The sequence below is a fragment of the Acomys minous genome (assembly GCF_964271855.1).
Source record: "Acomys minous genome assembly, chromosome: 6".
Taxonomy (NCBI): Eukaryota; Metazoa; Chordata; class Mammalia; order Rodentia; family Muridae; genus Acomys; species Acomys minous.
Window position 1 is genome coordinate 50,354,347 of NC_140487.1, and position 26,553 is coordinate 50,380,899.

General features: G+C 41.1%; 1 protein-coding gene across 2 annotated transcripts in view; it reads left to right on the forward strand.

The window, feature by feature from the left end:
• The first annotated feature begins 19,251 nt into the window (after positions 1-19,251).
• FAM13A (family with sequence similarity 13 member A) overlaps positions 19,252-26,553 on the forward strand; it is an 86,189-nt gene continuing 78,887 nt past the window's right edge. For both annotated transcript variants that reach the window (XM_084786983.1, XM_084786984.1), the window contains exon 1: positions 19,252-19,513. In XM_084786983.1, coding sequence (XP_084643109.1) covers positions 19,485-19,513 — 29 coding nt within the window. In that variant the 5' untranslated portion in view covers positions 19,252-19,484. The remainder of the gene's footprint in view (positions 19,514-26,553) is intronic.

The window sequence follows — 26,553 nt, forward strand, 5'->3', positions numbered from 1 at the left end:
CAGCAAGAGGTGTACTATGCCTAGTCCTGAAAACCCACCCGGCTACCTTCTGTAGCAACACACTCTTCTAACTTCCCTCTAGTATGAGCAGACATCAACATGTACTCTCACTGGTAGTTGCTTTCTTCTTCTTCTTCTCCAGGACTCTCAAACTTGGAGCTCTTTCATGCTCAGTGTTAAATTAAATTTATTTAATTTAGTCAATTGCCAGCATTTTAATGTTAGCATTCTTTCCCCATCTTTCATGCTCAGCAGTATGGATTTATCAAATAAACTATGACATTGTATGATTTACTAAGTGGTAGTAATTTTGTTTAGTCATCACTTGATGCATTTGCTGACATTATTGAAACCACGAATAATTTTGTTTCTGTGTATTTTATATTGATATTTACTGTATTAGAACTTAAAACTTGAATTATTTTAAATATGTTTATACTATTTTTAAATGAGAATTACTTTAAAGAAGTGTTTTGTAAATTATTTTCCAAAATAAAATAAACACTTGAATATTTTTGCAGGACTCTTGAGTAGCCAGTTGAATAGAAAGCAGCTGCATTAAATCTGTTGTGGCATCCATTGTCCTGTAGCCTTTGGAAAGTCCCATTGCACATTCCTAGGTACGTCAGAAGGAATTAGGCAGGTAGCATCTTAGTATCACTTTGACAAACAGCTTTTACCCAGGGGGCTTCCTGAGCACTTAGACCAGAGTTTATGAACTGCTTCTATCTAGCACAGCTGAGCAATATTTCAGAAGATCAAAAATCTCAAGGGGATATATCATGATATATCCTACAAAGTAGTACATATGGCACGGTCTCATCTTTTCTGAAGTGGTCGCAAAATAACTTAATTGACCACCATAACCATTCTTAAGTATGCAGTTCAACGGTGTTAAATATATTCACAATGTCCCATTTTTTTTTATTATACTGATTTTTAAAGTCTAAATATTGGTAATATAAGTGGTGGGGATGTGTTTGACCTTTATCATCTTATCTGTTTTTAAATGTCTCTTCAGTGAACATATAATGTAAAATTTATAAGAAAAAATAAAAAAAATATTTTAAATTAAATAAAACAAATGTTCTTAAGAGAAAATGGCAGTCATTAGTGATCCTGCTAAAAACAGATGGAGTGCCTCTGAGGAATTCCATTTGGCTTTCAACTATGACTTAAGGAGGTTAAGTGCCTGAATGGGGAGCCAGAATGGGCCCCATGTGACAAGCTCAGAATACTGGGTGTTATTGTCGATTTTTTCATGAGAGGTACTGGTTGGGGAGCCGATCTAGGAGAGACGCCCCAGCAAAGTGTGATGAAAGAGCAGAACATGGTGGCCTCCACAATCCTGTGAGGGAGATGGGACCCTCCTGAGATGACGCAGAATTGGGATTTTACTCATAGGTAGTGAGATCAGAGCTTTCCGGTTAATGTTTAAGAGGGTCAAATCTCTACAACCTGGACCTAGAGAAATACCGAACATCAGTACAGCCTATTAGAAAAATAAATGCTTGGATGCAATGGTTAAGGAATAAGAAGGTAAGTAAGGAGAAGAATGAGGGAGAAGAGGAAAGGAAGGGGATGAAGGCTCCACAGCAAAGATAAGAAGAATGGAATCTCACTCAAGCTTTCTTCGTGAGGAAGTAGTCATTCACTCATGGCCATGGTGTCCGTACTCCATACTGTGTATCTATTTCACCATACCTTGAGGTCTAAGAGTCTAGGAGGGACTTGGATGTGTTCATTAGATTGTATATATTTTTCAATTGTCTTCCTGGAGTTTTGTAGAATTAGTTTTCAGTGCAGTTTCTTCTATTTGTTTTTTTATAAGGTATAAAATCTAATGTTGTAATATATAGTAAAATGCCTACTACATTTTATTTATTTTAATAATGAATTAATATTAACACCTAAGTGAGTAGTAGCCAGTAGTTTTATTAGCTTTATTTATTTATAAGCCCAGTTTATTTTCTAATAGATGTGAACTTCTCAGTTCTACATACTTACTCATTAAAATTCAGTGGGAAAAAAAAAGAAAGAAAAAATGCTTCATTGTGAATTCTAAATGCTCTATACATAAAAGGCACTAAAACAACCTATACACAACTATTTAATACACTAGGTCAAATTTTCTGATGAGTTAAAAGGGATATTGTAAAAATCAGATCATTTAAACTGAACTAGAGATTCTGACTCTTTAAAGATTATTCTTTTCATGAAAAGTATCCTTGGTAACACAAATAACTATTATTTCCTCTTATTTTCCTTTAAAACACATTTTTTGCACTTTAAAAATTTATTGAGATTTTTTTATTTCAGAACAAAACACTATACTTTGTGTTAAAATAAATAAAATTTTCAAGGTAGCATATTGGCCTGGAGATTTTATGCTTTTTCTACACATCTTGTGACTGAGAAGCATACAGCGTCCATCTATGTGGGCACAGTGCTATTTCTCCAGTCACCATATTGCAGTTAACAGTGTGGAGGCCTTGCCCACGATGCTTCTCCTAGCAGAAACATCACCGAACAAAGTGAAAGGTCCCTGGAAGCTTGGAACAGTGGTCTCAGGTGTGGTAGCAGCTGCTGTGTGGGCCATCCCTTACTCTGTGAGCACAGAGTCATCGTCATCTGGACTCAGGGGGGATATGGTCGGTCAACCCCAAGGAGTGCTGTTCCAAGAAAAGTGTTCTTGAAGCACTTACTGACTGGCAGTGCTCACTGACTGAGATTCCATCTGGAAAAAAACGGATTTTTCCCAGAAAGCTGGGGAACAATTATGTAAGTTGTCTCAAGGAATTTATTTTTAAACACTTTTAATGCATCCCTCGTGTTTTTATTTTCTTTGTTTGCTTGTTTTTCTAGGATTTAAAGTACCTTCTTTTTATGCTTAAAGCACATACATTCAAGGGGAGGTGATACAGTGAAGTAAAGGAACATTGTGATATCACAGAGACTTGAAATTATAGTTAGAGTTAAGGCCAACTTTAAATGGCCAACTGTTGTTTAAAAGAAATAACCAGAAGAAGTCTGATAAAGGCCCAAGTGTCTAGAGTCTCAGTGTTAGCAACCACCAGGGATGCTACCACATGTGGGCAAGGGAGTCCAGAGAAAGTGTTCTCTCCCTGCCTAGTATAGAGAGAAGCTTCCTTTGGCAAGCAGTGTCTGCAGCTCAAAGTTGCCATGGTAACAGTGTGTAGAGTATAGGAGGCACAGGCACCAAGGTGAGCTGCTGTGTCTCATGCCCACTGCATGCATTGGGTTGTATCACAAGCACATACTTTCCATGGCCTGGCTAGTTCCTCCTTCTTCTGATCTTCCTATATCATGGCTTCCTCCATATGGTGTTTTCCAGGTGCCCGTGTCAGCCGTTCTCTTTCTAATGCCACCACTCTGTGCGTGGCCTATTCCTCCACCGCCAACTGAAAGGTTTCTCAACTGCAAGAGCTGGTTTTTTGCTTTATTTTTTAATTTATTCATATTACATCTCAATTGTTATCCCATCCCTTGTGTCCTCCCATTCCTCCCTCCCTCCTGCTTTCACCCTATTCCCCTCCCCTGTGACTGTGACTGAGGGGGACCTCCTGCCCCTCTATATGATCATAGGGTAACAAGTCTCTTCTTGATAGCCTGTTATCCTTCCTCTGAGTACAACAAAGATTAACTCAAAAAAGTTAGTAGCCTTCCTATATACAAAGGACATCTGTGCAGAGGAAGAAATTAGGGAAACTACACCCTTCATGATAGCCTCAAGCAATATAAAATACCTATGTTTTTTGCTTTCCTAATGAAGACAGCCTGAGCCTCAAAGCAAGCTGTTTCTTTCAGCCATTTAGGCCCTCCTGCAGCTGGCACCTCCTCGCCTCGCCTCGGCTCTCTTACTACCTCTTTCATTGCTCTCCAGGGAGAGAAGCTCAGTTTAGGTCATTAACTTTTCCTCCCTTGAAGTCAATAGTGTCCAACTGAAGCACCAGAAACACCTTGAACTTGGATACTTACCTCCTTCGGCATTTCTTTTATTTTCCTATCTTTCTGGAACCGCCATTGTCTGTCTGAAGAATCAAAGAAGAAAGGGCACTTCGATATGTGTCCCTTGCCTCTGGAATTGGGGCCTGGAAGGCACACCTTCCAAGACCTGTGGGGACCCATGCCAAATTCTGCCATGTCAGAAATCCTGTGCTTAGGCTGTATGCTGTGACCTTCGAGTTGCTGACCTTTACCTCACCACGAGGGCTTGTGTTCTAGGCTATCCTTGGACTATTTACCTTTGAAAGAAGTAGAGAAGTCTGAACTTGGAACCACCCAGAGGATCTAGGAACTACTTACAAGGAACTACTCAGAGAACTAGGAAGTTCTACAGAGAGCGATTTAGGCTATTGCATCTTGCCCAGGGGCTAGGGTGAGTGAGATAAGAATAGATCCTATTGACCTTGCCCTAAATATGTTCCTGCTAGTCGGCAATGAAGTGAGTCTTGATCAGAAATTTCCTGACTTGATTTGTTATTTCTCGTGTCTCTGTATCCTACTTTCAACCCCCACTCCCTCTTTCAGGTGAACCCTAATTCAGTTTTTCCTGTGGGCTGGGACCCGACAAAGACCTTAACAGGCCAACTCTGAAACGAAGCTCAAAGGGTTCACCTTTGACATTCTGGGATTCTAGCTCCCAGATTCACTTCTCCCTTTGCAAATCAAGTCGTGTTTTTACAGGTGGTTTTCTGAGCAAGATGGGCCAACTTTCAGGAATCCTGGGGTCAAGTTGACATGATCTAAGTTCATGTCATTTCATTTCTCAAGCTCCTTGGCCATGTTCTTGGGTGCAGTTTTCCAGGTCACAGGCCTTGCATAGTGTTTGATTTGCAGGACAACCATCTTGGGGTGCTCTGGAGATCTTGATCACAGATCTTTGAGGGCGACAGGCTAGTCTCCTTATTGCTCAGGGAACATCTATTAGGGGTTCGGTAGTAAGGGGCAAGGATATGGATGTTGCTTCTTCTAACGTTCTTTTCTTTCTTTTTGGACAATTTGAGAGGTTTAAAAAACAGTAAACCTCTTACTAGTCTGGGCAAGAGACGGAGGATACTTTTGCAGTTCCGACATGACATTGGCTTTCTTATTCTCCTCCTGTTTCCTAGGTTGCTGTCTGTGTCACTCATCTGTGTGGGAGTGAAAGGCAGCTGCGTTGGTGACCTGACTCTGATTTCTTCACAAGTTGTTCTGCTTCTGGGAGAGAAAGCGTCTTGAACTTGTCTTTCTTTTCTCTGTTGCCACTTGTATTTTCGTTCTCTTCCCCAACTCTTGCTCCTTCCTACTGTTCAGAACCTTCTGCCTTGCAGGTGGTATACTAGGCACAGTCCGTCTCTTCTTGGCATTCTCTTTCATTGTCCTATGAATTTTTTCTCTTTTTATGAGAAACTTTCATCTTTTTGAAGGGCAGAAGTTCGCTGAGGCTTTGGAGAATGGCACATCTTTTTTTATTTCATTCCAACATGACCTTTCTCTTTCTGTTCCAAATCCTTCTGAGCAAAATCTAACGTATCTCTGAGGCTGGACCACACTAGTGTTTCTTGATCTAGCTCAACATCCAGGGAAGACACCCATTTGCTGGAATTAGCTGTTTAAGATTTTCTTTTTCTGTCTCTTTATAGCCAGTGTTGTCAAATGTTTTCAAAGGTGTGTTTCAACCTTGCTAATGTTTCATTTTCTTAAGGAAGCTTTACTTTTTCCAAGAAACCCATTCCACAAGTTTGGCTTTCTCCTCAAACCAAGAGTTATATTTCATCATCTTCCTCAACAACTGAAGGTGAAAAATTTGTGGGGACACCAAAGGAATGAGTAGTTGTAAATTGTGTCATTGTCCCCACCCCTAATTCAGAAGAACAGGTTTTTCCCAGTTGTAGCACTCTTCTTAGGAAGTCACCTGTAGTTGATCTGTCTCTCCAGTCTACCTCCTATGGCCTTGACTCTCAGTCAAAGCTCTTCTGCATTCTTGAAGTCTGACAGACACTTTTTATTAAGAGTCTGGCTTTTCTATTTCCCTTACCAGGAAGATCTTTGTATCTGCCTTTAAGCCATCCTTGTTACTTACCCTCTCTGGGTCTGTGGATTGTAGCATGGTTATCCTTTATGGCTAATGTCCACTTATAAGTGAGTACATACCATGTTTGTCTTTCTGGATCTGTTGTACTACTTTTTAAAAATACATTCTTTGGTTGAGGGACATCTAGGTTGTTTCTAGTTTCCGGCTATTATAAAGCTGCTACAACAACAGTTGAGCAAGTGTCCTTGTGGTAGGATGGAGTGTCCTTTTTTTGTTTGTTTGTTTGTTTGTTTGTTTGTTTTTCAGGTGGATTGGAAACAGGATGGGAACAGGAGGGACCAGGTCGGTAGGAGTCTATAGAGGCAGAAAATAGTGAGAGAGACAATTGCAATTGGAGGAGTGAAGTAGAAGCCTAGGGCAATGGAAACCCCATGCAATCTATGAGTGTGACACTAGCAAAGACTCCTAATAATGGGGCACATGGAACCTGTGCCCCAGGGGGCACAGGACATCTTCCGTAACTAGAAAAGGCTGCAAATCTGCAAATGAAGGAATTGGACACTAACCCAGCCACAAAATCTCAGACCTACAGTTTGTCATGCTTGTAGGGTGTGTTGTGACCAGAGCAAGTCTAGCATAATCATCATCAGAGAGACCGGAGGGACTTTGCCCAGCAACTGATGGGAGCTGATGCAGAGTCTCAGCTAAATATGAGACTAAATATTAGGCAGAGCTTGGGGAGTCCTGCAAAGGGAGAGTGGCATCAAGGATACCACAAGAACACAAAATCAACTGACCAGGACTCAAGTTTCCTTACAGAGATAAGGGAACCTGTATGGTCTGATCTAGGTCCTCTCCAAATATGTTGTGGTTGTGTAGCTCAGTGTTCTTGCAGAATTCCTAACAGTGAGAATGTTGTTTCATATTTGGTTGCCATCCCTGGAAGCTCTGCTATTTTCTGAAGGGAGATAAAGGGGGATGGGCCTGAGGGAATGCAGAGATTGGAGGAAGAGGTTAGGGGCAGGTGAGGGAGAGGAAACTTCAGTCTGGAGTAATATATGAGAAAAGAATGAATAAAAAGAAAGGAAAAATAAGAACATGGCTTTGCCTCACTACAGTATTCTCTCTCATATGCTTATGCACTCTGCTCTTTTTTTCTCTCTTTCGCTCTCTGTCTCTCTTTGTTTCTGTGTGTGTGTCTCTGTGTGAGCTTTTGTGCACTCTCTGTCTCTGTCTCTATGTCTCTATCTCTCTGTCTCTGTGTCTCTGTGTCTGTGTCTGTGTCTGTCTCTCTCTCTCTCTCTCTCTCTGAGCTTTGCTCTCTCTCTCTCTCTCTCTCTCTCTCTCTCTCTCTCTCTCTCTCTCTGTCTCTCTCTCTCTGTCTCTCTCTCTCTCTCTGTCTCTCTCTCTCTCTCTCTCTCTCTCTCTCTCTCTCTCTCTCTCTCTCTCTCCTCTTAGTCCTTTGGTTTGGATTCCACTGTCTACAATGGCAGTGATGTGCCTAGCTAGGCAGGTGCTGCATGGAGTGTAGAGACAGCATTGCTGGATGCTCAAGTCTCCCCAGCTAGCCTCTGCCAGTGGCTTTCTTCTCCTCTTCTCCCTGATAGCTCCTTTAGGACTTCAGGATTTGAACAATTGAGCCCTGTCAGACACATGAAAGCCCAGCAGGCCCCCTTGGGTGTATTCTAATACTTTAAGAAACACAGTACTCTGTTTACATAAAACAACTCACAGACCACCTAGCACTTCTATAAAGTAACGTTTAAAGGGGGAACAACATTTTTTAAAATGAAAATAAATAAAACTGGGGCTGGAGAGATTGCTTGAAGTTAATAATGCTTCCTGCTCTTGCAGAGGACCCAAGTTTTACTGCCAGCATCCATTTCAGGAAGCTCAAAATGGCCTATGACTCCAGCTTCATGACAATCCCACATTTCTGTCTTCCAGGGGCATCTGTACTCACATGCATATATTTACCCTTGAGCATGAGCACACACACACAGACACACACATACACACACACACTTACACACACACCTCATACCACAGGGTGTACCAGAAGACATCTACTGAGGTTCTGTGGATGTCTTTATCTGAGACAGTCACTAGAACACTATATGATTTTTATTTAACATATTATCTATATAATCATTTAAATATAAAATTCAAATGAGAAGAAAAGATCCATCATTTCTCATAGTTATTTGATAATGAGTAGGTGATGGATGAATGGATAGATGGGTGGATGAGGTAAGTTTAGTACTTTTCTGTCTTGAAAGTCTGCTTAATGATGGTAAGCTGTGAAAGTTGGCATTCAAAGACTGAGTTCATGTCATCCACTTGCTGGCCGAGTGGTAGCATGAATACTTCCATTCTACATCTATTACAATGAGCCCAGCGTCTTCTAGTTACCTTCCTAATACCACCACCCTGGTTCCTTCTCTGTCCACCTCTTACTGACACTTTGTTACCAATGTTTATGTGATGATGTTGTCCTGTAATCCGCTCCAAAACACACTAGTGGTCCAATATAAACTGCTAGAGAGCTAGTTTCATAAGGGCCTTGTGTAACAAGACCACAGCTTCTAAATTACAAATTATTTGTACACTAAAATCTCAACTTTGGCTTACTTTTTAAGTCTGTCAGATTTATTAATTTATAAACACTGTGAGTATCCTGTAGAGGGCATTGATTTTGTTGGTTTGGTTGGTTGCTTGGTTTTGGTTTGGGTTTTCCGATAGGGTTTCTCTGTGTAGCCTTGGATGTCTTGGACTCACTTTGTAGACCCAGGCTGGCCTCAACCTCACAACAATCTGCCTACCTGCCTCTGCCTCCCCAGTGCTGGGACTAAAGGTGTGTGCCACCACACCTGGATCAGGGCATTGACTTTTAATGTATTGTTCAAAGACTAATTTTAAGATGTATATGAGGGACAATTCTCCCAGAGGAAACTCTTGTTTACCAAACTTCCCATAAAATAACTTATTTTAATATATCACTACATCATAAAAAAATCAATCTGACTCTGAAATATTAGAACACAAACTAATGGAGCCAAGAAATGTTCCTGGCTCTTTGGTTGTTTTTTAATTGATGTTGAAATTATAGCAAATGCAGCCACATCATTGTTGGAACAATAGTTGATCTTGATAGCACAAGGGCAAACAGTTATTACCAAATACTTGGAATCTGCAGAAAACTTTGAAGAAAAAAAAGTGGAAATTTGCAAGTCATGTAGAGTGAGGAGTAGCAAACTGGCAGTTTAGGGGCAACTAGGCAGTCAGCGTGCTTGAGAGAGTCCAAAGGTTTCATACAGAAGCTTACTTACTATTTTTGGTCACTACAACATGGATATTGGTTAGTTATTTCCTTTCAATTACTGCTTATTCTGAGGTCTATTTTAGTATATATTAAGTGTTGCCAAAAAAAATGCTAAAATGCAGTTATCAACACTGCTTGATAATTTAAATATAACATTAAAGGAGTTGTGCTTAAGAGTAGCTGGAATTCTTGGTCATTCTCAATTGAGTAAATGCTCCAGAAAAGATCGAGTTCTTATCACTCCTTCCAAAGGGGAAGATGATATGTAGAACCAAATAATTATAAAACACCTTGGGAAAGTACAAATATCATTGCAATGGCCTAAATGATTTCAGAGGCTCAAGAGCTTTCTCCCAGCTGAGCTGGGCTTGAGGTGTGAGTAGAAATCTGCCGAGAGGAAGGAACTGAAGGGTCATCCCAAATGGAGTGGAGTGGGAGTGCGGCCCTAACTGAAGCATGAGCAAGTCTTTAGGGAGAAAAGTTCAGAGCAAACTCGAAAATAGTGACGAGGGATCACTAAGCTTTTTCCAAGGAGATATAGAGAGCTGAACTGGAGGAACGCTGATTAGCTGAGGGTCCTGCAATGCCATGTTAAAGGGCACTGGGCTTTAGGTAAGGTGTTATTGTGATCTGTTTTGAGCACCGGAAGGAGTTAGCTGCTTCTTCCGGTGAAGGAATGTAGGCACTGGAGTGAGTAGAGGAAGAAAGATAGTGATGATACTGGGCCCGGTAGTACAGGCAGACTAAACAGAGCTCTCGGTTAGTTTGGTTAAATGGAGGAATGAAAATGACTGTGGCTTCACCATGACCCTGAGAGTAATAACACTGATAGGAAAGAAACTGCAGATCACCCAGTGGGAGGGGTCGATGTTTAGACTAGGGTGTTAATAAAAATGAGTGTGCACTTATTCTGTGCCCCCACGGCACTCTGTGTGTTTTACACCTGTGGCCCCACTGCTTCCTCATGCACCCTCACAGTTTCAAGACAAGCCTTTAGAGCTTGTGGAACCTACACTGACAGCAGTGAAGCCAGAATCCAATCCCCGGGGGTGGGGCCTGGGGTGGGGGTGGGGAGGGGAGGCAGAATTCCAGGACCATGTTTGTTAAACATACCAAATTGAATTAGGCTTGGCGGCAGAGGTAAAAGAGAAGGAAAGACAAATATAATGAATGGACAGTGGTTATCAGGGAATTTTGAGAAAGCCCCGGAAACAGAAACACAGAAACTTTCAGGATACTAGAAGATCATGTGTCTGTGGGAAGATGGGAACCAAGGTGCTGTGCCAGAGTCTTAGTGTCCTGGAAGACTGTTGTTAGGCTAAGAGGCACTTATTTATTCCTATTGGAAATGACAGTGTATAGTAGGCACAAGCTTCTTCCAGGAGAAAGCGCTGAGACCCATCTCCCTCCTAACCTCCCGACTGGATTACCATTCTCTTTTTGTTTAAGTTGTCTCTGTTTTTACCACTGCCTGCAGGGGAGCGGAGCAGAGGGCGCTTTCCTGTGACAAGCCGTATGCTGAGAAAGGAGCAGGGTGTGGAGGGAGCCAAGAAGACCAAAGGATCTTGTTCCTGCTTGATGATCTTGAGTTTCTCAATTAGGAAGAGGTTAACATGTGACAAAACGTGAAGACTGTGTCACTGGAGAAGAGCAGCAGCTCAGTATCTCTAGGTCTAACTAGTCACCAGCAGTCTGAGAGTTCAGCTCTTTTACATTAGTTAGCAGCCTGGCAGGAGACTGCTAACAAGCAGGGCTTATAAAGGTGAAAGGGCAGAAGATACTAGTGAACTCACTTTAAAAACCAGTAAATGCTGAGGAAAGCCCAAAAGTATTTTTGTTTGTTTGTTTGTTTGTTTGTTTGTTTTGCTTTTCCATGAAAGGTTGTTTTTTTTTTTTTTAAATAGCCTTGGCTGTCATGGAACTAGCTCTGTAGACCAGGCTGACCTCAAACTCACACCTTTTGACCTCCACCTTTTGAGTGCTAGGATTAAAGGAGTGCTCCATTGCCACCATTTTAAAAGCTGCATTGCATGCTGCTGAGGTGCAGGTTATCCTCCACAGACGCTCTAGCATAGTAGAAGCTGATCTGAGAGCTAGGTAAAAAAGCAGAAGAACCAATACAGAGGGCCATGTGTGGAGGAGCTTTGAGGAGGAGATGCAGCATTCAAGAAGTTAGAAGGGAAAGCAGACTGAATGGTGCTCTGGACACCTGCCGATGGAACCCTGAGCAGTTAGATGTTAGAAATACAAGGAAGAAAAAGAAGAAGGAGGAGGAGGAGAAGAAGAAGAACAACAACAACAACGAAGAAGAAAAGAGGAAGAAGAGGGGGAGGAAGAAGAAGAAGAAGAAGAAGAAGAAGAAAGAAAAGAAGGAGGAGGAAGATGAAGAAGAAGAGGAAGGAGGAGAAGAAGAAGAAAAAGAAGAGGAGGAAGAAGAAAAAAAAGAAAGTAGTTAAGCAATACTTGGTAGAGAAAGCAGGAAAGGCTATGAATAAGTACTGACCGTCACAAGTAATGCCTACAAAATAATCCAAAAACGAAGTGATCATATATAAACAGAGAAAATGGAAAGGCATGTAATTACTAAGGGCAGATGTGAGTTGATTTTAATAAAACAACTACTAACCACTATGTGATACAAGTGTTGGAAAAACATTGTTAGGAACATAGTTCTCCAAAAAAACATACTTGAGAGAAAACAATGAACAAATTATAGTTCTGGTGGATATATTTGGAACTTATTAGACAAATTTTAGTTCAATTTTAATAATTTTCTAATGCTATATTCTTTAATATTGACCTTTTATGTTTGATTTTTAAGATGTTGAGTGTGTTTGTGTGTGTGCGTGCGTGTGTGTGTGTGTGTGTGTGTAGCAAATGACAACTTTCAGCAACTGCTCCCATCAATTCTAGATCATAAGGCTTGGAAGTAAGCAGCTTTACCCCACAAGCCATCTTTTCAGAAGCCTATTTTATCTAGCGGATATTGATGCCTTCATAACACAATAGAAAAAATTCTAGCAATGAATCTTGACTATTGTTTTTAATATTGATGGCCTTCAAGGTGCTTTAACACTTATAAAGGGCTTGGGCTTCCTGGGCTTCGCTCTGTTTTACAGGGGGGGGGTGGTCTTTTTCTCTTTTCTCTGTGTGTCTGTTGTATGTGTGTTTTATTGCTCCTGATAAAACCCTTCCTTTGGCTGTTCAATCTTCTGTGTTCAAGAATTTTTTTTCACTGCTACATGTCTGGGTCAAGATTTTTCCTGCCTTTTAATTCTTTAACTGGCAAGGAAAATAAAGGTTAAAAAAAAAAACCTTAATCTGATCATGACTCCTAGATAGTAGCATTTTGGAGACATCTCTTGGTATTTCTTCTGAGGACCACTCACCCACAAGAATGAGTATAATAACCCAGGTCAAACCCTGAAAGGATAGAAAAACATGACTCTTGAAGACACTAGCACATTTCCTCCATCCTAGGCTGGATCTGGTCATTTTATTTTCTTCTAACAAGACAAGGTCCCCTTAGAAACACATCCTTCTAATTCTTACATCTGTGGGTCCTAGAAAGCTACTTAAACTATGGATAACCAACAGGCCTGTGAACAGAACTAAAGTGCACTACAAACTTAGGGCCTGGCTCCTCAGTCAGGTGACCTTGCTCTGCTTGTGGTGAAGCCTGATCCAGACACCCGAAGGAGGGGCATTTTAAGCACATTTGGAAGGTATAGACAAACTTTTGCATCTTTCAAAGCTCCTGTATTTCCCATCCTTCCCATCCCACCCTTCAGCAACCCTGAGAGACAGACGCACTATTGTTTTGAACTAAAACTGGAGTGTGGTTAAACTTCTCTCAGTCTTTCTAGAAGCTATCTGAGAGCTTCAAACGCACTCTCACTACATATGGCCATTGTTCCCCGGATCTGTTTCTTTTTCTTGCTGTCTCTTCCTATATTCCTCCTAACATTACTAAAGTGTCTTTTAAAAGAAAAGGGTGTAACAGTCAACAACAATGAGATATGTGGGTCTCACATGGACTTGTGGCCTGATGGGGGCTGGGGTCACCATGACCATATGGCTTACCACCTTCTTGGCTGGTGAGCTCATTAGGTTGGAGGCAAGTGTGTGATTTGGTCACCCTCCTGCTGATGATATCATAAAGAGGAAAAATGCCAGGTGACTTCACTGCCATCTTGGTTAACATAACCACATGACACACAACCCATAAAATTTTCTGATCTCACTGAGCCTTCTGGAGACCACTCCTCTCTTTTTTCATATTAGACTAAGGAGATAACATCAGTTCTCCAAGGTGATTCATTTTATGTTATTTTTTTTTAAGTGTTCTGTTTTGTTTTAGTTGTAAAACACTGTTTTACATGATAGATCTGCTGGTCTCTAGAGAAGACCTAAGAGTGTTGCCAGCCACATGCCTGCAACACTGGCTTCCTATAAACCACTAAAATTTGTGGTGGTCTAGAGTTGAGTATCGATAAAGCACAGATCCCAGCAGACACTTGAGGGATAAATTGCCAGGTGCTAGACAATCTGCTGTCAGTGGGCACCTGCTACAGCCAAGGCAGGATCAGCCTGCTTGGTGACATAGGAGAATGGGGAATGGAGATATAAGCTCTGCTGGGTCTTGATGCCTGCTCTCTGTGTCTTCTCCCTCCATGTCTATTTCCCTCTGATAATCTCCTTCCCCGTAACACAAAACTGCTCTGCTTCATACATATCTGCTTTCTTTTCAGTCCTATGGCATTATGGGCACCAATACTTTTGCCTTTGCTTTTCAGTAACAGCAGGAGAGAGAGGTTAAGAAAAATAAGAACAGCTTAATGTCATCACCTCTGGGTCTTGTCAATTCCTGTTCCCAAAGAGTGACCCAGAAGACATGACTCATTTGAACAACTCTATGCAGGTTGGTAAAGAGTACAGGTACATTTGGTCCAGCCAAGTGTGGTAAGATTCAATTGCAAACTTCCTGTCCAACATAAGCCACTGAGTTCAGTTTCACAGAACAGAAAAATATATTTTTTTAATGTATGCCATATTGGCATACTGTCTGGTGCTGGTTAATCTCACTGAGACTCTGGAGAAGTGACATGGCATTCTCATTTCAGATTCAAGCATATTTTTCTCAATGGCCTCCCCAAACCCTGCCTGGGTCACTCTGGCCCCTGACTCTGTGACAGTGAATAGGAGAATGAATAATGAATAACACAGCTCAAGAGTAAAGGCATTGTGTCCTTAAGGACAGCTAAGGGGTAAACTATGTCCGTCCACAGGTTACTGTTATTTATCTCATGACACAGAGATGTGTATGATAAGGACAGCTAATGAGATGCTCATCTGTGGAGAGGACGTCTGCCTAGAAGTCTTCAATCAGCCACTCCAGTATTATAGTTCTGACAGGGATTCCCTAGCTGATTTCTTGGGGAGGCTGTAGTCATGGGCTTGAGGGTGTTTTGCTGCTCATCTGCTGCTTTGCGTTGTCCACTACTCACACGCATTCAAATCCAAAACCACAACTAGGCCATTTTCGGGACTGTGAAACTATAAAACAATGAAGAAAAAGTTAGTCTGCTTAATCTTGAGAATTTGGGGAGTCGGGAGGTCTTTATGTTGAATCCCACCAGAAACCCTTAGTAGATTTCAGGTAGGACTAGAGGAAGAGAAAATGGCCTTTCTAGCCATGGGCTGTACAGTAATCTATCCTAGTTAAAGTGGGGGAAATGAATGTCCTCTATAAGACTATAATTACAAGCGGAACATGTAAAGACTTTTAGCTCTATGTGTGTTTGTTTTCTTTTCTGCTTTATGTTATTTGCAGAGAGTATTGCTTCATGTCAAGGTTATTTTAATAATTTGTCACAGTTCTTGCTAAAATGTAAATATTTTCTATATGCAGAGGCAACCCTCTATGCCTGAAATGAAATATCATGACCAAAAAGCAAGTTGAGGAGGAAAGGGTTTATTTGGCTTACACTTGCACATTGTATCCATCATTGAAAGAAGCCAGTACTGAAATTCAGAGCAGGAAATTACAAGCAGCAGGTGAAACAGAAACCTTAGAAGAGAGCTTGCTCATCATGGCTCGCTTAGTCTGATTTCTTATAGAACCCAGGACCTCTAGTCCAAGGATGGTACCATCCACAGTGGGCTGGACCCTTCCTCATCTAATTACTAATTAAGAAACTGCCTTACAGCCAGATCTTATGGAGGCATTTTTCTCAATTGAGGTTCCTTCCTTTCTTATAACTCTAGCTTGTGTCAAGTTGGCATAAAACTAGGCAGGACATTATATTATCCTACATTTGTAGTTTGGATTCAACTTTTCTCTCTTGAAGATATTTTTGCACAGTGCTATCTTCCAAACTGAGCAACTCTCATCTCTATGAGTTCAGCAGTGCCTACTCACAAAATCCAACACATTGGAACTTGTTGATTCTAAATGTTTCGGAGCTTGTTGATTCTAAGTGTTCCCTATGAGAAAGACAGGGTCATTGTACCATCCTCGTGGTACTCAACCACTCCTCCCAGCTAGTAGGCAACTGTGCCTTCATTGCACTTGGCTCAGTGGTTTTGGGGAGGAATTAGAATACTTGAGCTAAAAGGGCTAAAGAAAGGAGCTTCTGCCTACGCAGTGTGGGAAAGCCATCATCAGTACTCAGTAAAGACTTTCCAGTGCAGCTGTGCTCAGGATGCTCCTGTGAGTAAGTAAATCATACACGTTCACTGGTTCTCCCGGATGAAATCCCTAACTTTGCTTTGTCACCAAAGCCTTTTGAAGAGGGATGGACACGTCTAAATTTAACCTCCAAATATAACCTCCAAATTCTCACAACAGATGATGAATTTATTTGTTGTCATTACCATGTCTCATGATATTAAAAAAAAAAACAGTAAAACATTAGAATATAAAAATAAAATATTCTTAGTTTAAGAGACTTATGTCTAAAATTTAAAGTGGCTAGATTATTTTCAAAATGGAAAAACAACTAGAAAGTTTATACACGTTATGAATGTCTGAATAAGTAATTTAGGGTATGTAAACAATGAGACAGTTATGGCACTGGCTTAATGTATGTCTTATCAAGGCTTATTTAAAGTGCGTGATTTCTGCTCAAGCTTTATCTAAATATTGCCCAGTAATGAAAAATAGCAGACTGGTATAACTAACCTGTGTTCAGTACCCATAATTAGAGTCCTACACTGGTGTAGTCAAAGTGAGTAAAGGGATAATAGTTTCCTCCTTCCCTCCAAGGTCAGCTTAGTCCCAGTGCACTGTGGAGCATCTCTCAAGGGACTGTGGTGTCATTTGTTCTCTTGTTCAGGGAGGCCATGGAGACATCAATGAGAGGACTCTGCTAGTGCTCTGTCTACAAAGAGGAGGGTGAGCAAAGAGAAAGTATTTCCTCCATACTTGCAAGTGAAACAACAGTAAAGCAAGATCTTTGACTTTCTATCACATAGATAAACTGGCAAAGACAAGAAGATCCAGACGTTCTGCTCAAGCCTAAGGAAGGCTTGAGGAGCAGATGTTCAACTGGTCTTGATATTAAAAAGAAAATGGTTTATTTGAGCCACCTACCTAGTCTTCAACACCAAGCAGGAAAGTATAACCAGGATTAAAGTGATAAGTGTATTTCTTTAACAGTCCTCAGACATTATCCTTAACCAGATGAAATATTATTTGGAGAGCTGTTTCTCATTAATGAGTCCCTTCTTGATTAGAAGAAGAAGAAGAAGAAGAAGAAGAAGAAGAAGAAGAAGAAGAAGAAGAAGAAGAAGAAGAAGAAGAAGAAGAAGAAGGAAAGAAAGGACTGCCTAGATATAAACATTACCTTGACTTAATTCAACATTAAAATGTCTACCTGAAGCTGAGAAAAAAATGGACTATTCTCTTAAATGCCAAGGCCAAATATAAAAATAATGTTTTTACTGACCACAAACACATTTTGCCCCAGAAGAGTACCTCTCACAGCAATGATATTTCCTTCTGCACCCTGACCACTCATTAAAGTGGTGTGCTGGTTTAAATGAGAATGGTCTCCAGAGGCTCATGTGTTTGAATGCTTAGTTACCAGTTGGTAGAACTATTTAGGAAGGATTGAGAGGTGTGAGCTTGTTGGAGGAGGTGTGTCATTGGGAATGAGTTTTGATGTTTAAAAAGCCCACATGGCTCAAAATCTCTTTTCTTCTTCTTCTTTTCTTCTTCTTCTTCCTCTTTTCTTCTTCTTCTTCCTCTTCTTCTTCTTTTTCTTCTTCTCTCTGTCTCTGTCTCTCTGTCTCTCTCTCTGTCTCTCTCTCTGTCTCTGTCTCTCTGTCTCTGTCTCTGTCTCTGTCTCTGTCTCTCTCTCTCTCTCTCTCTCTCTCTCTCTCTCTCTCTCTCTCTCTCTGTCTCTCTCCCCCTCCCTAAAGTGAAGATAAGAAATAATCTTTTACTTACCATCATGCCTGCTGTCATGATCCCATGCTGGCTGTAATGGGCATGGAAAATTGTAAGTAAGCCCCCAATTAAATGTTTTCTTTCAATAGTTGCCTTGGTCATAGTGTCTCTTCACAGCAATAGAAAACTATCTAAGACATCACGACCATTCAAAAGTATGATGATGTTGGTTGATAATGAGGTTGGTTCTAGGAATAGAGGTGATAATTTAAAAGAAAAATGCAAATATAGTATCAAAAAAGAATATAGTGACAATTTCAATTTTCTGATTAGTTTGTTAAAAAAAAAATAGTCCAATCTAGGAAAAATTGCAGGAGATCCTTTAAGCTGGCACACATTTTTGAGTGTCATTGACTGAGTCTCTGTTCTTTCTGCTGCCTAAAAATTATTGCAGCTGTGTTAGACCTATTTAAACTTGCCCAATGTGAAATAAATCGTGCATGTGTTTGTGCTATATTTTGGCATTGTATGAGATCTATGAACTGCAATTATTTTCCTAGAAATAATGCTCCTGAAGAAACAACAGGGGCTGGGGCACTCGCTGCTCCTTTGGGGGACCCAGGTTTGCTTCCTAGCACCTACATGGCCACTCTGCCATCTGTAACTCCAGCTCCAGAGGATCCCGCGCCCCTTTCTGGCTTCCTCGGGCAACAGTCACACAGGTGGTGCACATGTGTATATTCAAGCAAACATACATACATACATACAGGTAAAATACAAAATTATAAAAGATGATAATCAACAAGCATTTAGAAGGCCTTGTGGAAAACTTGGTATGTAAAAAAAAGAAGTATACATAATAAGAAACAATTCTCTCCAAAGTGCCGTTGACATTTTGGGTAGAAAAATACTATGCAAGTAGCTGCATTCAGCTCATATGAACGAAATGTAGAAACAACAAACCGAAGGGCCATGCAAGTAGACATTTTGATCTCTTGAGAACTTGAGCCCTTACAGCACAGTGTTCTCCTTCCCTTGAGTGATGTCACCAGGGACTGCTCACAGCCTAGTGTAAACAAGCATCTGGGGAAGAAAATGTGAGTAGGACAAGGGTCCGTCTATGCCTCCGCCTGGAAAAGCGTTCTGCCTTCTCTGGCTACCGTTTGTGTGATTTATTTTTATTTATTTGTTTGTTTTAGGAAGACATGGTGCAGTCCAACTTTTCCCTTGGGCCACGAACACGCTTCCTTTAAAGACACTGCCTCTCCTTGACAATGCATTGCATTTCCTAGCTGGCTTTCTTGCTGTTGAGCCAGTACAGCACTGGGTTCCCCTGCAGTTTATTGGTTGCTCTTCACAGACTGACAGGCTTGTCTGGAACCTCTCAGAGGAAAGTTTCAGGTTACTGGGGCTTGGCAAGCCCACTGAGGAACGAGCAGAGCAGAGAGGGGTGGGGACAGGAGCAGGAGCGGGAGGAGCCGCAGGAGGAGGAGGAGCAGCCTTTCACACTCCGCTGCTCCTCCTCTGATTGGCTCAGGGTTTCAGCTGCTTCGCTGGAACAAAAGGTCAAAGTGGACTGCAGTGTAAATGTGGAGGCAGCCGATAAATATCCTTGCCTGCAGCTGGAAGCGGAGAGGCAGCGTCAGCTGCAGCAGGTTGTGTGTTCCGCGGGTCCTGTGCATAGGACTTGGCTGGAAGACACTCGGGGATCCCGTGCAGAGTCACACACGAGGATGGCTTGTGAAATCATGCCGCTGAGAAGGTAGTGTTCTCTGCGTATGCTGTTTGGTAGTTTCTGAGCAGCGTTCTTGGCCAGTGCTGGGCATCATTAGTAACAGGCTACAAACCTTGCAGTCTGTTCTGCACTGTGGTCTTTCCTCGGACCAGACAGAAACCTTTAAATAGCTCGCTGCTCTTTCACTGACGCTTTTATGCAGTTGCTTATCATTATTGAGTTCAGTTATAGCCTTCTTTTAATGGGAGTGTCTTTAAGATAATACCTATGCAACTCGAAGCCAAAGCAGGTTTGCATTAGCGCTGAATGGGCCTCTGGGGTCTCCCGGCTGTCAGAGGACTTAAGTAGTTTCAATGGAAGGATCCGATTATCTGCTCTCTTTTCAAGTGTATTATAATCCTGAGAATGAAGGTTGAGGACAATGTGTCTCCTTGAATAATGCTAGAGAGATTTAGTACCCAAATGACGCTGGGAAAACAAAAACAAACAAAACCAAAAAACCGCTGTGTGAGAATGACTGAGCACAGCGTTCTGGTCGGGTTGCTGGGAACGGTGATGGGGGTCTCTGCGACCTATAAAAATAAAAAAAGGCAGCTGTAAAGAGCCCCGCCTGTGAGGAAGCACACTGCTGGTGTTGTAGACTGGACTGCTGTGTCCTGAGCTGCTAAGGTGGAAGCCGTCACAGTAATGACTGAGTCCTGCCCCCCACAGAAAGTCTGAGCTGCCCAAGGTCACAGTTCATAGTTTAAAAACGTACTTTTCTTATCAGACCGGTCGCATTTTAATTGCAACTGCTTTATGTACAGTGACATTTGACTTCTTATAAATGTTTTGCTTACAGTTTTCTCTGTAAAATGATCTTTTCGGGGGGGAAAAAGTCAGACAACAATAACAGTGTATTGAAAAAAGCTCTAGACAAAATGAATTTTACTTTAAAAAACGCACGCCATGGGTATTTTGCTTGTGCTTTAACAACAGAAATATGATGAAAAAAATATCATTTATAGTAAGAGGATTCCTGCAGACTGGCTGTCGTGAGAGCCAGCACGGTCACTTTTCTTTTGCTGTCCTGGCATGTCCACCGTAACAGAAACTTACTGTGGTGTTCAGAGTTTCTTTTCAGAGAATTAATACTTCAACGCAGAAGGAAGTGCTACATAGCAGAACCTCCACTTCTATATTGAATTTGTGGAAAAGTCCACACGCTTGACATGTGTACGAAGACAAACCTAACGTACACTTTCTGGAGTTTTAACGATGTCTAATTTTAAGGTTGGGAACTTTGGTCCTTACAACGATGTCAGTCCTGAAAAGCCCTAAGCACGTTGTGTTTTAGATTTTAAAAAGTAGTGGCCATTACTACGCCCTGTTGTATAGCTGCCTGATGTTACAATGGCTGCTATGAAGTGCAAGAAGAGCAGTGTGGTTTTCTGAAATTTGTTTTGAGTTGTTGCTCACTACAGTGTATGTAGGAATATCTAACTGGGCATTCAAGATCGCCGAGTCATGACTTTGGTCTCCCCAGTCACTGCTCTGTGCAGACAATGTCCCAACACTTCCAAGCGGAGCGGGGAGGAGGGTTGATTGATTCCTTGACAACCTTCACTTCCAGGTTATTTCTGCTTTTGGTTGTGAACTTCTTGAAGACAACAGTCAGGTGTAGGATGAGGCTTTCTACACAGAGGTCCCTTGTGAGCTTGAGTGTCAATGCAGACACCTTCATGCTCCTGCAGTATGTTTCTTCAGCTCTCAGTCCAACGGCTGTTGTTTTCCTTGTTTGTTATGGAAATGATAACCATTGCTGAGGATTCCGTTCTCAGTCTACCCAAAGGAGAGAGTCTACAGAGTCCCAGAGTGCTAGGAACTGAATTGAAATAAATAGGTAAAATATGAGCTTTAAATAACAAGTAAAGAAATGCCTGTTGAATATTGCCTTGAAAATTCTGATGTATATCCTAGTTAATGATTACAGCTTGTAGAAAGCTATCGACAGCTGGTCCGTGCAGTAATCTAACACTGTACCGCCCATCGTTGGCACATAGCATATCATGGCCTTATGGGAGGTATTCTTTGCTGTTTTCCCTGTTCAAACAAAACTTACAACATTGTTTAATGGTTTTCTCTCTGATCGAACACTACTGCCCCACCAAGGATCATGAGGTAATTAAGACACTAGTTCTACAGTCCCACACTAGTGAAGATGCAGAAACATCACCAGACGATTAGAATGCCATGCGGTAAATTCTGCAACACACAGCATGATTAGGGTAATAACAGATGCGCCTAGATGTGTACATTTCACCCTGTGTTTTATTCAACCTCATCTACGTGTCTCATGTTATTAGAGGGTACACATGTACTGTAATGTCTACCTAACTTATAATTTTCATAGATGACTTTTTAATCTTTCTTCACATACTGTGCAAAAGTGTAGGAGATATTTGGATACTGCTAATCTATAGCTGAGATGAGAGTCCATACGAAGGTGAAAAGTTGGAACGATTTGGAAGCACCGTGCTGATCTTTCCAGTCCTCTGCTGTCTGTGGCTTGCCCAGCATGGTCTTGCCTCTTGAACACGCGGGAGCTTCAGGGAGAGCTTTGTGGTGACTGAGGGATGAATTCCTGTCCCTTTGAAAAGTGCTCGTTTCTTATAGTCCATTTCAAATAACTTAAATTTAAAACGGAAACTTATTAAATACTATCATTGTCTTATATTTTATTTTTTTAAAGATGTTATTTATTTTTGTGTGTGTGTGTGTGTCAGGGATGAGGCATACGTGTGCCTTAGGAGGTCATAAAAAGGCGTCAGATGCCCTGGAGCTGGAGTGACAGGTGACTATGAGCTCATGGCTGAACTCCAATCCTCAGCAACCTCTCCCCCAGTTACATTTAAACACTCTTAAATATTTACATAAATCTAAGAGCTCATGATAAAACAACACACTTTATGTCCTTTCCCTACCTGAAAAGGGTCCCTGAAATACATAAGGGGAGAAATTAAAGTGAGGAACTATGTTAAAAATTGAAAATAAAGTAAGATTTTTACCTTTGGTGATTAACGAGGCTACATTTTTATCAGATCCCAGGTCAGCTGAGAGCTCAGCTCTTTGTGTGATTCACTTGGTGTTGTTTTCCCTGCTACATGTGACTCTGTAGATCCGGATCTATACAGAGATATTTCCGTAGAGAGACCAGGCAGGCAGAGATACAAAGGCTTTATCTTAGACCTTTACAAAAACCAGTGTTAAAAGCAGTATTCTGATTTGCTACATTAACTTTCCAATGGCCCCTAACTCAGCTTCTCTCCACGAAGAATGATGTGGAAGACTGTGGGTGTTAGTGATTAATTTAGCTTCCTCTTTTACACGTACCTGCATCTTCATCCTTGGGTAAATAGCCAGTGCACGTCTGTGTGTTTCTTTACTAAGTGAGAAGCAGACACTGGTGATGTCTATGTAAGCCCCCTTTTCATTTCATGCAGAAAACTGTAATAGCCAATATATGGGTTTTGAGTATTGGTTTTGTGATGGTATAGCATATAATAACTCCAAATTTCAGTGGGCTTCAAAGGAGACTTAGAGCAACATGATTAAGTAGCACGTACTAATGATTCGACACCTAAAGTTTTGCTGAAAGTTCCTATCGGTGGACTTTATCTGGCCTGTAAATGTTGGTCTTAAGACTGTCCTTCAGCGAACACATCACCATTGACCATGGGATGAAGGCTGAGTTCCCTAGTCAAAACCTAGGTCACATGGCTCCTGCTCCTGAGCCTCTGTGTGGTGTTAGAGAGCCCCCTGCTGCTTGTGGAGGTGATACCTAACTTGTTGGCCGGTATTCTCACCTCCCTGACTGTCAGCACCCTATAAAGAGTTAAAAGCTACCTCATTTCGGACCTGTGTGGGCTGTTTATGTGAATTTATTCTTTATGGATGATAGAGGCTAGATTTGATAGTGACAAACCTACCTGCAGGGGGCGGTGGGGTGAAGACCTTTGTGGATTCTCACTGTGTAGTACCTTCCTCACTTGTAGAACAAAAATATTTGCCAAGTATTCTCTCATAAAGAAGGCAAATTGGCCAGGATTAGTGGTACATGCCACTAGTGGTAAAGGCAGGAGGGTCTCTGTGTGTGAGTTCCAGGCCAGCCTGGTCTACATAGTGAGAGCCAGAGATAATAGTAAGACCTTTTGACCTTTTCAAAACAAACAACAACAACAAACAAACAAACAAACAAACACACCTAAAGACAGGTTATTGAGAAGGTGGACGTATTCAGCATTTAGTGCTTTTAGTTGTGCAGTATGAGAGCCTGAGTTAGAAACTTCAGCATTTGTGTTAAAAGCAGGGCATAGCTGTGTCTGCATATAATTGAGCACTGGGTGACAAAGACAGGCAGATTCTGAGAGCCCGCCCGCCATCCAGCTTAACTGAAAGACCACCACCTGTAAGAGCAAGGGGAAACTTTGTCTCAGTCTAATAAGGCAGAGAGCTCTATTGCTTTCTTTCTTTCTTTTTCTTTTTCTTTTTCTTTTTTTGTTTTGTTTTGTTTTGTTTTTTGAGACAGGGTTTCTCTGTGTAGCCTTGACTGTCCTGGACTAGCTTTGTAGACCAGGCTGGCCTCAAACTCACAGCGAGCCACCTACCTCTGCCACCTGAGTGCTGGGATTAAACTCTGTTGCTTTCTGATGCGACCTGCTGTGTCATCTTACTCTGTGTGTGTGTGTGTGTGTGTGTGTGTGTGTGTGTGTGTGTGTGTGTCTGTCTGTCTGTCTGTCTGTCTCTCCTCTCTTATTATGTCTCTGTCTCTCTTTGTCTCTCTTTCTCTGTGTCTTACACACCTACACACAAATAACATCAAACTAACCTCCTTGGAACACAAAAACTTTTCACCTGTTTCATTGCTGTGCACATATATTTGCATGTAGCGATGAGAATCAGCTGCAAAAGAGCTAGTCTGTATTATATGAGAACTTCTTCATGAGCTACTTAGTCTTCCCTTAAGAAGAACTAAAAAAAAATTAAGGGAATAACAATAACTTTCAGTCGGGTTTATTGATATGCCATTTGCATATCAAACATTTACCCATTGGAAGCATATGATTCAGTAGATTTCAGAATATTTGCAGAACTGTGCATCAACTGTAGACACTTTCATCACCTAGACAGGGACCCAGCATTTAGCTTTGAGCCTCATCCTCTTCCTAGGTGCTCTCTAACACCTCTTTCTGTTTCCGTAAGCCTCTCGTCTTTGGACTTATAAACAGAATGCTATGGTTACATCACATGCAACATCTTCTTATTAACTTCTGTCCCTTTTTTGTGAGTTTTTTTTTTGTAATGATTTTTTACTCATATGCAGAAGTAGCTTTGGAGAATCCTGAAAGTATCATCTCTATTTTAAAGCCAAAGACATCCTTAGGGATTGTCTATATCTCTTTCATTTCCCATGTGGCTAATCTCAAACTCCTATAAACAAAACAGTTGCCTAGACAAGTACAGAAAAACATATGCAAACTCGTTACCCTGATATCTAAATAAAAACCACTTCTATAGGAAGTTGATGGTCATGATGTGTAAGGGGATTAACAGCACAGCTAAGGAAGAAGACATTGTTACCCAGAAGAAAAAAACCTACTAAGCAATAAGGGGGAAGTAACCTACTCACCTTATTCGCAGAAGCATGGACAACTGTGACACAGATGTGCACTCTACTGGGGACCAAAAGTAACTCTGTGGCCAGAGAAGACTCCCTGTGTCAGGCATGGAGTACGTGCTCCCTAAACACTTGGACTGGACACCACAGGCAATGCTAGTGGAAACATCATAACACAATTCCCACGTAATTCCAAAAGGTTCCCATTTCAAGTGATGAGATACTCTTATACCAGAATATTGCAAATAATGTATTCAGTTAATCGCTACATATATATATATATATATATATATATATATATATATATATATATATACAGTACAAAGGAAAAAGCTGGAAGGTTAACTCTATCATAATATTCTGATATTTTACCTGAGAAATAAGGAAGCTGTTTTTAGCTCATTTCCTGCAGCTGTTATAACTGTTGATTTAGGAAAACCAACTTACATGCATATCAAGTTTTGAAGTTGTCTTCTAGTTCTTTCTGGGTTGTAAGATAGCAATGGGTAAACTTGTTTTTATAGCCAGTCATCTGTACTTATTTCTGCTTTGTTGTATTTTAACATCGTGAAAGAGCTAATTGGGGGGTGGGGGTGGTATTAGATTCTTTCATTCCTAGTACAGAAGCACTGTTTGTTTTGTTTTGGGGGAAATTCTTTGTCATCAACACCAGAAATCAGCTGCAGACCAGGAGACTTTTAGGAACTGTGTCACATTCTGTCTTTGTTCGTTCTCCTCAATAGACGCACCAAAATAGGATTCCTGATTCCAAATCAGATGAAATGTTTTCAGATAGGGGGTACTCTGGAGGAGATTACAGCATTCATTTTATGCATAAAGATGTCAAGTGAACTGTATTGGGACGGAGTTCATACACTTTAAAAGTTCAAAGTGATTATCTCTTGAGTTACGTGTTTTTTTCTGGTACAGAATTGCCCATATGTCTTCAAATTTAATATCCCTTCCAAATCCCACATTGTCACTTCGAGGTCGCACTCTAAATGAGTTTGCTTTCCTTCATTGACTACAGATTTATAGTTATCATTGCCAGACCATCAAATACTGGGAAACAAACCCCACCAGTTCTGAGCATGTTTTCAGACCAAGTACACTGTAACCTCACACGAATCTTCCTAAGGCAAAGTTAATTTAGTCTCAGCTTGAGAAAGATGTGTTAATGGGGATAGTGGGCCTTGTGAACTGTACTTAAAACAAGATAAATGGAAACCTTAGGAGTTACTTTTTAAGTTGGGCTACCTATAATGAAATAGGAATACAGAGTGGGAGAGCTTGAGAGTTAAACAAAACTAAAGCCCCCAAGGGTGGGTTTTGGAAAACATCAAATAGAAATAAAGAATAAAACTCAGAAAATGGCTTATCCACAAACTAGCATAAAGGCCCCAACAGATGC